Source organism: Anticarsia gemmatalis, chromosome 5, assembly GCF_050436995.1.
Source record: "Anticarsia gemmatalis isolate Benzon Research Colony breed Stoneville strain chromosome 5, ilAntGemm2 primary, whole genome shotgun sequence".
NCBI lineage: Eukaryota > Metazoa > Arthropoda > Insecta > Lepidoptera > Erebidae > Anticarsia > Anticarsia gemmatalis.
Genome location: NC_134749.1, coordinates 2,432,456 through 2,444,874, shown reverse-complemented (window position 1 = coordinate 2,444,874; position 12,419 = coordinate 2,432,456). Strand labels below are relative to the sequence as shown.

The 12,419-nt window shown below is 34.7% G+C and overlaps 2 protein-coding genes across 5 annotated transcripts; one reads left to right on the top strand and one right to left on the bottom strand.

Annotated features, from left to right (window-relative positions):
* On the bottom strand, positions 1-7,471 carry LOC142972785 (kinesin-like protein KIF18A). 4 transcript variants are annotated; one of them, XM_076114078.1, is made up of 8 exons: positions 6,681-7,471; positions 5,726-5,944; positions 5,180-5,385; positions 4,594-4,898; positions 4,088-4,269; positions 2,922-3,846; positions 2,565-2,699; positions 1-2,101 (listed from the first exon to the last, which is right to left on the bottom strand). In XM_076114078.1, exons 1-8 carry the CDS (start codon positions 7,215-7,217, stop codon positions 1,986-1,988), a joined length of 2,625 nt encoding a protein of 874 aa, XP_075970193.1. In that variant the 5' UTR covers positions 7,218-7,471; the 3' UTR covers positions 1-1,985. The 4 variants fall into 4 exon arrangements, with proteins under 4 accessions (XP_075970193.1, XP_075970194.1, XP_075970195.1 ...); XM_076114079.1 differs by having other exon boundaries at positions 1-2,059; XM_076114080.1 differs by having other exon boundaries at positions 1-2,047.
* A 3,003-nt stretch (positions 7,472-10,474) lies between these two features.
* On the top strand, positions 10,475-12,179 carry LOC142973319 (odorant receptor 10-like). Its single transcript, XM_076114962.1, has 5 exons — positions 10,475-11,253; positions 11,324-11,423; positions 11,496-11,600; positions 11,806-11,961; positions 12,105-12,179. The coding sequence occupies exons 1-5, from the start codon at positions 10,481-10,483 to the stop codon at positions 12,153-12,155; spliced, it is 1,185 nt and encodes a 394-aa protein (XP_075971077.1). The 5' UTR covers positions 10,475-10,480; the 3' UTR covers positions 12,156-12,179.
* Positions 12,180-12,419: the final 240 nt, after the last annotated feature.

The window sequence follows — 12,419 nt, the reverse complement described above, 5'->3', positions numbered from 1 at the left end:
TGCAATATTTTTAATTAAAACCTTCACACAATCATAATTAAATTAAAACTTAGAAAACGATAATATCCCTAGAAAATATGTCATTATTTCTACACATTATATTATTATTATGATTTAAACAATAGTTACATTTCTTTATTATATTATTTAGTGGATACCCGGCGAGAATTTATTACAACGAATTTTACATTTACAATGGTAAATCTAATACTTAATTATAAAATTATTAATTAGTAGAAATTTGACAATATTTATTATAAAATCGGCAAGAGTACGTCCAGCGGACATTTTCAAAAATGTGACTTTTGAATCAGTTTATGAAGAATTATGGATGAATAAAAAGAATAATATGATTTTACTTTCACTTTATATGGCGGACAATATTTATTGTAGAAACAGCAGCTGTTTTCTTAAAAACATAAAATGAAACGCGAAATATACAATATTTCATTGTGTTCATTTTACAATAAAAAGATAAATCAAATAAAATATTTCTTGTTAATTAAGACTCAGCTTAATTGACAGAAATACAGATGTTAGGACGTCTCTACACTAAACGCTGAGCCGCCTTCGGCGAACAACTAGACTAATGTAAACACACCATTATGGAGTTTCTAAAACTCTTAGATATTTATAAAAAAAAAACCCCTAATTACAGTCACTATAAAAATATTAAAAGCCTATACCGCAATAAAAAATAATACATTTCAATAACATACAAAATCGTTACAAATCGTTTTTAAAACTAGTTTTAAAGCTATGTATACTAAATATATAAAAACACGTCATTGAATCGAGTAGAAAAATGATAGTATACTGTTGTAATTGGAAAGAATAATATAGTTGCCAAGTCGAAGTAAGAGAAATAAATAAGATTATTTGTCCATTAAGCCTATCACTGGCTTTTACTGAGTATACCGTTTTTCGAGGTAACTTTAGAAAATTATGGGGTTAATTTGATAAAGGAATTAACTGAAATAAGTAAATACAAGAGCGACGAGTCCCATTGTCCGGTACCTGGTAGCAAACATGTGTTATTTTTACATAGTCTATTTCTTTAATTTTCAAGTAACCCCTGTATTCAAAAGTACCGCATTCTACCGGTATATAAACCTTGCTAATTTAAAATTATTGGAAGCAATATTACAGCTAAAAAGAAATGAAGACGAAATATAGTCAGTATTACTTTAAAATACGTTACGTTTTGATAACATACTCAAATGTTTGACTAATTGCTGAATACAATACTATCTAGCTAATAGTAAGTTTCAGATAAATTATATTATTGATGGTCATAAATAAGTTTCATTTTTAATTAAATATAGAAACATATTTCTAGAAAACTTTAATGGTTTTATTTACAACACTTCGACTCAGAAACCTTTTCTTTAAAGCTTTGAAAAATAAGTCAAAACCGATGTAACATGCTTGAAATCACTTATGAATTATCAAATTAAATTATTTTGTTCATAATAAGACAATAAAACAAACCTTTGTCTATTCTAATATTGTACAATTCCTATTTACCAATCAATTCGTTGGAAAACAGTGACGTCATAAACTTTAACCAATCGTGGGTCTGGAATTCAAACAGTTGAATGTCATTGGTCAAACGTCCTAAGTTCGTTACGTCACTATTTTCTTCACTCAAACGAGCTGATAGATATTTTAAGACTTTAGAATAACGAGGAGCGCAACTAGTTTCGGAAACTACATGACTTAAATACATTATATAATTATATAAAGATCTTTAAGTCGTGTTCTATACATGTTATGATGATTTATGTATTTGGGAATGGAAAAAAAACGATTTTATGTGTACGTAATCCCGTCTGTTCTCTGCCTTTCTCTATGTGAAGAAGGCAAGCTTTGATGTTTTCATGTAGGTTTGTTATCCCGTTGATAGTACTTGCAGAAACGCTCCATCATCATCAAAGTCGCCACATCTCATTTTTTTCAGCTGTATTTACTTCTACGTTCACTCCTCATTTCCTCGCCGGCGGCCTGGAGTAGGGGTGCGACTGGAACCTCTCCCTCGCCCTCACTGCTTTACAACCAACTGACCTTTGATTTACATTCGTCTTTCCACGACCCATTGAGTCTGTTAGTCAAACGGCACAACACACGAACATGGAAGGGAATTGTTAGTGCATTACTTTCGGGTATTGCTAAATCTATATTCTTATATTGTATGAGAGGCTGTATTAGTCTAGATGGTTAGATAACATATTCGTTAGTCGATTTCAAATTAACTAGTAAAACTTATTTCGCAGGATTCGAACCTTCTGCTAAACATTACCTAGCCACTAAACAAGTGAGTCAGTACCATTAGAACGCCAATTAATTTTACACCTTCACCTTCAAAAGGGCATATCTTCTCACATAACAGAGACACAAGAAATGGCGATATTTAGTTAAATATCGTATGTCTACCTACTACTACCTAGTTAGGTATGCCGTAAATTAAACTTTAAGACACTGAACTTCATTTAGTCTACACTACAATCACACAGAAACAGACACCAACTCCATAACTACAATTTAAAGTGTCTATAGATATTTACCTTGTACGTTCCTCTGTTGTTGGTTGTCTCGCGGCACGCTGGAGCCGAAGCCGAAGGCTCTGGGAGCAGGGTTCACGGGCACCGGCGCTCTCCTGAACGGCATCGCCTTACCCACTACCGGCTTCACTATTTTCGCTATAGAATAGAAAACAATATAATCTCAGTGAGATAGATAATCTCAGATATTGGGAGTCTCAATGCATGAATAGACCATCGACTCTTTATAAGTCTGCTATGGCAATGATAATATTTTTGGGGAGCCTTACTCTGCTGGCTCAAAGATATATTATTAATTAGAAGACTAGACTACAAATTCAAAATAATAAAGAAAGCAATAAAAATCGAATAAATGCTCACCTTTATCACCAAAAACAACAGCTCTCTGCTGCATGGTGTTTGTCCTATCGAATAGACCTCTCTTTACAGGCTGGTTGGTTTCCATCTTCATCTCAGATTTGATAGGCTTCTTCATATCAACCTTGCCCGTCAAAACAAACGTCGAATTCAAGTCCTTAGGGTCAATAACCCCATAGTTCTCAACATCCTGCGCTATGTCATACTCCCTCTTGATTTTCTTTGCAGAATTCAAGTTTCTCGTCGTGTCCAAGCTTTCGAAGGAATCGTTGATAATAATAGTCTCGTTATTCGCGAGTTTGATGGGCGTTCCTTTGCGTTTCTTCGCTGATAGTCTTATAGGCTCCTTGTTTTCAACATCGGTGAGGTCTTCGCTATCAGTAACGATATCTACAGTGGTATTCACATCATCTTTCTTAGTGAAACTGTATTCTAACGTAGTTGAAGGCTTTTTCAAGTCTAATGTTGAGATGAACTTGAAGTGTGCGTCAGTTTCATTGTCCTTATCCGACCAGGTGATGCCTTTAGCTGACTTTGCTTTCCTCATAACTTCTAAGTATTCGGCTGTAAGAGCAGGCGGGGCTTTATCATACCCTTTGAGTGTTAGGTACAACTTTTTCAACATGCTAGGCATATCGCTCATGTATTCCGTAAAGGCGTTGATCTCATCATTTTGTATGGACATTAATTTCTGTCGTAAATTCTCTCTAGCCCTCGACTGCCTTAGCTCACTGCCCTGATGTATGTACTTAACAAAGTCGTTCAAATCTGGGCATTCGGTTACAGCTTGTTCACACATGGCGTGAATTTTCTTCCGACTCTCGTCCCATTTGGTCCAGGCAGATAATACTTTGGAGTCTAGATGCACTGATTGTTTCATGTAACTCTCTGCAGCACGTTCTTGACGTGGGATTTCTTCTGTACACATCTTTGTGAGAAAAGTTAAGATTTAACAGATATACAAATCTGACGAATAATATGGTTGAGCATGTTGGTAGGACAGTTCAGTACGTTTTTATAATGCGTTAAGAAGCATCGAAATCAAAAAATCGAATAGAACAACATATTGATAAGTTAAGGTCAAAGTTTTTAATGAAATCTTATGGTACTTTCACCAAAACAACTACGGTCTAAAAGTATAATGACTATATTACTATAGTGTTACTGACCTGTTCCATAGCCTCAGTGGAGGACCGGTGCGCCAGGTCTGCCACGTGGGAGAAGGCTCGCGTGCGCAGGCGCTGGCGCAGCGCCAACACGCGCTGGCGCGACATCAAGCTCAGCAGCTGGTTCTCTAAGGCACTGTACACGTTCTCCTCATCGATGATACGGCGACGCCAGTCTTGTTTCGCTAATTAATATAAATAGATTTATAACTGAGAGATATTTTCGGCCTAGTATTAGTGTAAAACGACAAGTCGAAGTATTAAAAAAGTAAGCTAATAATATATTTTTATTACTACGAAGTGTAACGAGATTACAAGTCACAGTTACGATTAAGCAAAGAGAGCGTTTATTTACGATCACATGATTGCGAACTTCAATATTACCTGCTAAATACCGAATTAAACCTTTCAAACCCAAGCTCTTAAAGTTAAAGAGAGGTCTGAACCTTAGCAAGATTACTACTTAACAGTTAGTACAAAACTTACGATAATATGATAAAGATACATACCATTCTCCTTAGCCGGGTCTGGTTCCTTAGACACAGTTTTGACGCTGGAAAGCGACAGTTTCGCTTCCAATTCCTTCACCTTCTTTTTCAACTCTTCAGTGATCTTAACATACTGCGACAATCTCATATTTCCATCCACAATATTCTTTTTAATACTAAGCTGAATCTTATTAGCTCTTGCCGCATATTTGAGCGTGTTGTATGTGTCTTCGTAGCTGATGCTTGAGGGAGATACATTGGCTATCATCACTGTTTTGCAGTTGCCGCCGAGACTGTCCTTAAGCAGTCTTGTTAGCTTTGAGTCTCTGAATGGAAAAATAGTAGTTTAGTTCCATGTGATTTACGAATGTTCATTTTGTGGTGAAAGTTATGATGAAAATATTGAGCACGTCTAGGAGATAGGTCGCACACGAATATCAACACTAACAATAACATTTATAACATCAAGCTTTTTTGTTATAACCCGGGGCAGATGGATATGAAATATATTCACCCAATAAGATGCGAGTCTATTGCCATATAATAGGCAGCATACAAAACACATAATATATATTAGAATCAAAGACAGTTGTAAAAGTTAAGTCACCTGTAAGGTATATAGCTGCTGCCATCAGCCAGCTTGTTGATACAATTGCCGAGCGACAGCAAGCTCTTGTTGATGTTCGCGCCTTCCTTAAACCGCTCGCCAACACAGCCAGTCGCGCTAGCTCGCTCACTGCCCGCCAAGTCTATCATGGAAAGCTTGACTATACGCAGCTGGCTTGATGTCTTGCAGCGCATTTTTACATAAACCTGTAGTAATTAAAATGTTAGCAGCAATTAACATGTTAGCAAAACTTGGACTTTGATAGTCAAATGTTCAATTGATTTGTGGAAACACCACCAAGACCTGGCTCATTATCCATGATATTTTGATGGATGACAAAACTAGAGAAATAAGATATAGTTAGTATAATGTCTCATAATTATACTTACACATGCAGGTGATGTATGATAGTTTGGGGCAACAGCTTTCAGTAGTTATATATTTAAAAGTTATATCCCCTGGTAATCTTTCTGCATCTTACTACCGATACTAATAAAATTAATTTAGATAACTCACTAATCTACATAAAGCACATTCATAACTCACTTGGAAAACAGCATGGCTCCTAGAACTCTCAGCATTGGCATCAGTGGGATGTTGAGTTCTATTCTTATTGCCATTCTCCAACATGTTAAGTAGTTCCCTTGCTGTCTTGATATTATTCAGTGTTAAACCAGCCACCATTACACCATACTTTGAATCCTCTCGCAGCTGTAGGGGTGTGCTAGAAGGCTTTAGTAGGTCGTAGACGTTTTCATTGTATACCTGAGGAATAGAAATCATATAGAATGAGAACTATAGCTATTTTATAAGATTTCACAAGTCATATAAAGTTACTGTAGAAACAAGTTTTATTAAACACTATATAATAGTTCCTATTATACCAGTTTTCATAGTAGAGTTGCTCTTTAATTCTATTACATAGGAGTTTAGGATGTTGGCATAATATTAAAGTATTACAATATGTAACTAAATTGTAGTAATCTATCATGCCAGTATACAGTGATCTACTTTGTAGGTCATATACCATATGAGAGACTGGTGTTTAAGATTGTCAATTATTAAGTTTCCATAATAATGAAGAAACATAATTATGTAATACTACACCAATTTAAGACTTCTATAAATAAATGGCCAAGTTAAAAAAGTTACAAATTGATGATAATATATTGTGCATAGAGTTTATAGTAGATGTATTTATTTTATGAAAAAAGTGTACAGTTTACTTCATCAGGAAGAAATTTAAAACATTACAACAAAGTAAGCACATAAATAGTTGAAACTATGAGAGTGCTGTACCAATTAAGTTGTTCTACTTTACCCAATTAGTTTCTTAGTACATAAATTTAAACTAAGTTAGTAGGTCAAACTGAAACCAAACTTTTACATAATTGATGTAAACTAACAACAAATAAACAGTTATGGTAATGAAAACTTTAGAAATTGAGAATGTTATTTATAAATAACTGGTACAAAATTGAATAATAAGGTCATAACTTACTTCTATATAAGAAACTCCAATGTCAAACTCTCTGTCTTTCACATGAGTGTTTATGAGGTAAAAGAGGTGTTCCATAGTCAAGTATGTGATGCCTGGATGCTCATTATTGCCAATCATTGTGAATGTTTTCCCGGCGCCAGTTGCTCCATACACAAACACTGAACAATTATAGCCTTCCATCAACGCGGACAACATATCCTTCGTGGTGATTTCAAATACATCCTTGTTTGAAGCACCCTGACCACAAACATTGTCGAAAACAAACTTCAACTCCTTGTTAGCGCGCTTTAGAAAGTTTTTGTTCGGCTGCTGTACTCCTTGGTAGAAAAACGGCCTGATTTCTTCTTTAGGATCGAAAACCAGCATTTTGTCGTCCACCACATCAACGACGACGCGGTTGTTCTGTTCCATTTCCTTATCATTCAAAGGACGGACTCTCACAACTACCTTTATATTTGATGCCATGTTTTGAGTTGATCCACTTTTAGACGGTGCAACTACCTTCGACCCGCCCATCGCTGGGCCAATACGAACCATATTCAACCGAAAACCACAAAACTTTGCATAGAACGAATTGGAACTCTGGAATTCACAAACACAACTGCTCAGTCCAGCCCACAACTTCAAGAATAACGGCTTAACGGTTCCTTCACGTCACAATAAATTCACATTAGTCACAAGTCTCGTTAATTAAATAATTAGAACAGTTTCCTTACGTTTCATAAACAGTAAACGCAGTTTGGAGTTTGAAATCTAACGTAACCGTCAAATTTTAAACTGACACACGCGTTCGGCGCCGGAGAAGTTTGTTTGGCGCCGCTTGCGCGTCAAAAAACGTTTAGTTCCTCCTAACGTTACGCAATAATATTATTGATTTATTAATTATTTAAGTCTGATTAAGTAGGAAAAATACAAAATGAACAAAAATTAAAAATACAGTCTTTGCTTTTATGATTACTTCTGGTTTATTTTTTTTATTTTATTTATGCTTGGGTTCATTGGATTGAATTAATTATTTGCAACTAAGCGTTCTTTTATATCACGTGCAATAAGCGTTTAACGTTGCCAGCCAAAAAAATTTAGAGCCATAACTGCTTAATAATTTTGTTTTAATTGTAAGGTATTATTAATAAGTACCTAAATCTTCTTTATGTCTGCCTATGAAAGGTCGCCTGAGACAATGTAAGTATTCATACTGCGTCTTATTTTAATTCATATGGTAAATAAATTAATTCCTATGGTTTGTGATAAATGTTGGATACACCAAATCATGTATCCATGCACTGTCGCTATTAATTATTTACCGCTTTAATAGAAAATTAACATATCTTTATACAGTGCGCCCCTACAATATTGTCTTTATTGTGTCGACGTCGCTGTATAAGAAACAAATACAATTTCCTTTTAATTTCCGCCAGCGATCTTATCTGGACATAACGACAGGCTTAACATTCAACCGGGATTCTTACTAAAACTTCGGAAATAGGCGCACTTTCATTGTTCCTTTCTATTAGATAACTGTTTATGTAGTCGTGGCTTTTAACCTTTTATTTATTTTAATACTCGCAGTGACATTTAAGAATTTATTTTTGAGCCAATCGCTATTATTGTAAAGTTAGATGGTACCTACTTATTTTTTACACTCAGGGTTCTAAATTAGTTAAGTAATAATATAATGGATACGCAGAATTATCCTGGAATAAGTAATATCTATTTAGCTTTTAAAGACGCATGAGGACACAAGGTGAAGTGGTTTGTATGAAAAACTGCTCAAGCAGGTAGGCCGATATCTAATACCTACTAATGGGCAAGATTGAAAAAATATTTATAGGGAACTAATAAATAAATTGTCTTAGCCCTAGGTAGGTAAATGGTAATTTAGACGAAAATATATAGGTACCTACTCAATAAAAAGTGATCTTAATATTCTATCATTATACCTATCTTGCTATAAAAAGTCCCTTTTGAGTAGGTAGGTAACTACCTACCTATTGAATCCTTAGGTTATTTTTTTGTATATCTATATCTACCATTATATCTGTCTGCGTTTAGATAATGTTATGAAGATCTTATCAAAGCCGTAAGTTTTACTAAACAACATACACCTGCATTAAGATATACGCGTTACCTTCGCTATAAAACTGAATCTTTATGACTTTATCTATCAATTTAAAGCTTGACACTCGTAATATACACAATAAAGTTATATTTTACGTTCTTCTGCGACCATTTTCTTTTAAACGGCCTTTTGTGACTTTATAACTGGTCAGTATCACAATTTATGTCTTTCGATACCCCTTTGTCATCTCAGTAATAGCCTGGGCTTTATCGGTGGAGCTTAATTCTATTCTAGAGCTATTTACGATTTATGGTATGCACGGTTAAATATTTAAAGGCCATCTCTATATTTTTCGTCTTTATAGTAGGACAATATTTTAAATCTTCGTAGGCTTTGATATCATTAAGCTTTAGAAAATAACATGAAAAAATATTTGCAGCATCAAATCTCTTACATTGAACACACCTATTCCTAACAGCCATAATAATAATCATACTAATTAAAGTACCTACTGCAATATTACCTATTTCTTTGAATTATTATATCAGCCAATAAGCCTGGCCTGATCTTCAGGTTTTCGTGTACAAATACGCAATAACTTGCATATAATTTATACATACTACTGAAGCACGGTACAAACTATGCGGCTACGAGAATGTGGTGAAGCGTCCAATGTGACCGATGACAACGATGTCCGGCTTCTGTGTCCACTTAGCAGCTTGGTTCATCGGTATTTTTAAGGTAACATAAGTTTATTTTAGTTTAAAATAAACCAATTTATAAAAAAAAATAATCTGATAGCCTTTCGCTTTAATAACGCTATTTTTTACGACTTTCACAGCTAGGTAATCGTGATCTAAAACTACTAGTTTTGTTTTACAAATTTGCTATTATTTACTTAAGAATGTTAGTATATTCTTTAAATTTTTGCGAAACATGTGGCCTAATACACGGGAGTGAGAACACAGAGCGAATCTGCCGATAATTATGGTTGGTTTGTTCACCAAATATAGGTACCGCAGATTCGCTTTCGCATCGCTACGCATTCAATAAGTATGTACCCACCACGTAATGAATGAATGTGATACCCAGCTTTAACATATAAATATGCAACATCATCCGATTCGCTTTAGTTATTTTACGCTTCGAAAATCACGAATACCATTTTCAAAATCGTGCCTTTCATCATCACAATTACTGAAATGCATACAAGCACGGTCATTACGGTCCATCGATCTGTTATTTCATCGATGTTTATTTTGGCATTGCCTACATTTGAAGCCTACAAACTGTACACAGAACATTTTGTTTGCAGTATAGCACATCATGCCAATCTGTTTATCTTTATACACCTATCTATTTCCTATGGATATATTATTATATTGCTATAAATGTAAGTATTGTATACGCTGCCTTGTATTTCACATTTTTCTGTAACATTTAATTATTATTTTATTTTAAATAAATAGATTTCATATTTTTAAAAATTTCTATAAAATAACATGTCATAATAGAAGTAATCACCATACATAAGAATTAAATATAACAAAATCACATACGACGTCGTCGTTGCCGTGAATAGTTAATAGTAGTTAAATCTAATCGACAATGGCAACCTGTTATTATTCGCCACGAAATACGCGTAACAACTGCATTTCACTAAGAAATTCTCACGGCAATTATACATTTTAGAATTTTAGCTATATTCAATCAAAGTAACATTGTCAGTATAAGGTGCAGGATGTCGAACAAAAAGTGTTCCATTCAGTATATCTTTAAATTTCTTGAAGATCCTGCCCATCCTTCTGTTGGTCCTCATTTGAAACTGCTTAGCTGTACAGGGCTTTGGCGTTCCGATGTCAAGTCTTTCGTGGGCAGATTTAAACAAATCCTTTTCTACATCACCATTACCTTTTTCTTCAGCCAGTATATTAAATGCTGCATCAATTTCAACGCTGACTCCTTAAAACTGATCCTACAATATGCCCCCTTTCACATGGGCATCCTCAAGTCGTGTTTCTTTCAAAAGCATTTCGGTAGTTGGCAGAATCTTATAGGTTACGTGTCTTCAGTAGAGCGAAGTCAGCAAGTGAAGAAGGACAAGAAACATGATGACATCATGACCGACTACATCAGGAGAAATCGTAGGGTGTCGTATTTTTTCTGGGGTCTTGCATTCTTCTCCAATTTCAGTATTTTCACGGAGCCGTATCAAAAAAATCAGGTTAATGAGAATGGTACTAGTGTGTATTTAAATATATTCGATGGTTACACTCCGTTTAGTAGAGAACCTCCTGGGTATTACCTGTCTATGTGTGTCCAGACAGTACTAGGCCATATCGTGAGCGCTTACGTGGTTGGTTGGGATACTCTTGTGGTTTCTATCATGATATTCTTTGCGGGACAGCTGAAGATTTCACGTCTATACTGCAGCCAGTCTATAGATGTAGACAATCCAGTGAAGAGCCATGAGAATATTGCGAATTGTCATCGTTTTCATACCACATTGATCAAGTAAGCATATTTTTGAATAAGTAAGGGGCCGTCAAGGTAAAGGTTTCTTGAACGTATTATAATGTTGCAGGTATCAAAAACTGTTTAACTCTTTGATATCCCCGGTTATGTTCGTTTATCTGATCGTTATATCTGTGAACCTTGGAGTTTGTATCATACAAATCGTAGAGGTAAGACAATATTTTCATGAATTATGATGAAAAAAGATAGTTCTCCCTTTTTCAAACGCTGTTTGTTCTTAGATACACGACGACTTGGCTACTCTGGTGTCCAGCTGTTTATTCGTAGTAGCTTGTTTGATACAACTCCTGCTATTCTACTGGTACGCCAACGAAGTCACCGTCGAGGTATACAGCATATTCTCTTATTATCGCATTAAAAGCATTTATAAACGTAGCCTAGGCTGATTTCATATTAAAATTAAAGAATAAGTAACATATATAAGTTTTAAAATCAAATAGAATTGAGTTTTATCCAGAATACCATATAGAAACTTCTTTTTCTAAACTGTACAGCTGGAACAAATGCATAGAATGTTGTTTTTCTTTTCAGAGCATGTTTGCAAGCTACAGTGTATTCGAAAGCGACTGGCCAGCTTCAAACAAGAAGTTACAGAAAGAAATAGCTCTATTGGGCCTCACTACGAAGAAGAGACTGTTCTTCAAGGCTGGTCCATTCAGTGAAATGTCACTACCTACTTTTATTGCAGTAAGTTATTTTTTCACTCGAAATTATACTTAAAAACATTTTACACGGGCGTCTAGCAAACCGAGATACTATCCGTGATTGATAAAGCAATCGTTTTTTTATTTATTTTACGTAAATGCGTATTATAACTTGTTACCTTCCAGATATTACGGGCCAGCTATAGTTTTTACACTTTACTAAACAGCACGAATTAGAAAAAAAAGATTCTTACCTCTGCTCTAGAAAGCAGTATCAAATAGGTGAGTATAGACTGTAGTGACAAATAAATCAAAGTATTAAAGTTGAAGTGTTATTTTATTTTTAAATTCTTAAATAAAAATGCCAGTATTCCCTAGTTATTCGGCCGTTAAGTATTTACGGACACAGCCAAATTCTCCCCAGAATACCATTCAAGAAAAAATATTAATGAAAGAATAATAAAAATTGAAGGAGGTCGCTTAAAATTCAAAATAGATTTA

What these genes read in the sequence shown, in the direction of transcription:
- LOC142972785 (XM_076114078.1), bottom strand. Translation starts at nt 7,217, where the DNA reads ATGGTTCGTATTGGCCCAGCGATGGGCGGGTCGAAGGTAGTTGCACCG. An exon ending in TTGGAGTTTCTTATATAGAA is followed by an intron (nt 5,945 to 6,680) that starts GTAAGTTATGAC and finishes TCTATTCCTCAG; the next exon opens with GTATACAATGAAAACGTCTA. An exon ending in GGAGCCATGCTGTTTTCCAA is followed by an intron (nt 5,386 to 5,725) that starts GTGAGTTATGAA and finishes TAATTACTACAG; the next exon opens with GTTTATGTAAAAATGCGCTG.
- LOC142973319 (XM_076114962.1), top strand. Translation starts at nt 10,481, where the DNA reads ATGTCGAACAAAAAGTGTTCCATTCAGTATATCTTTAAATTTCTTGAA. An exon ending in GTATCATACAAATCGTAGAG is followed by an intron (nt 11,424 to 11,495) that starts GTAAGACAATAT and finishes GTTTGTTCTTAG; the next exon opens with ATACACGACGACTTGGCTAC. An exon ending in CACTACCTACTTTTATTGCA is followed by an intron (nt 11,962 to 12,104) that starts GTAAGTTATTTT and finishes GTTACCTTCCAG; the next exon opens with ATATTACGGGCCAGCTATAG.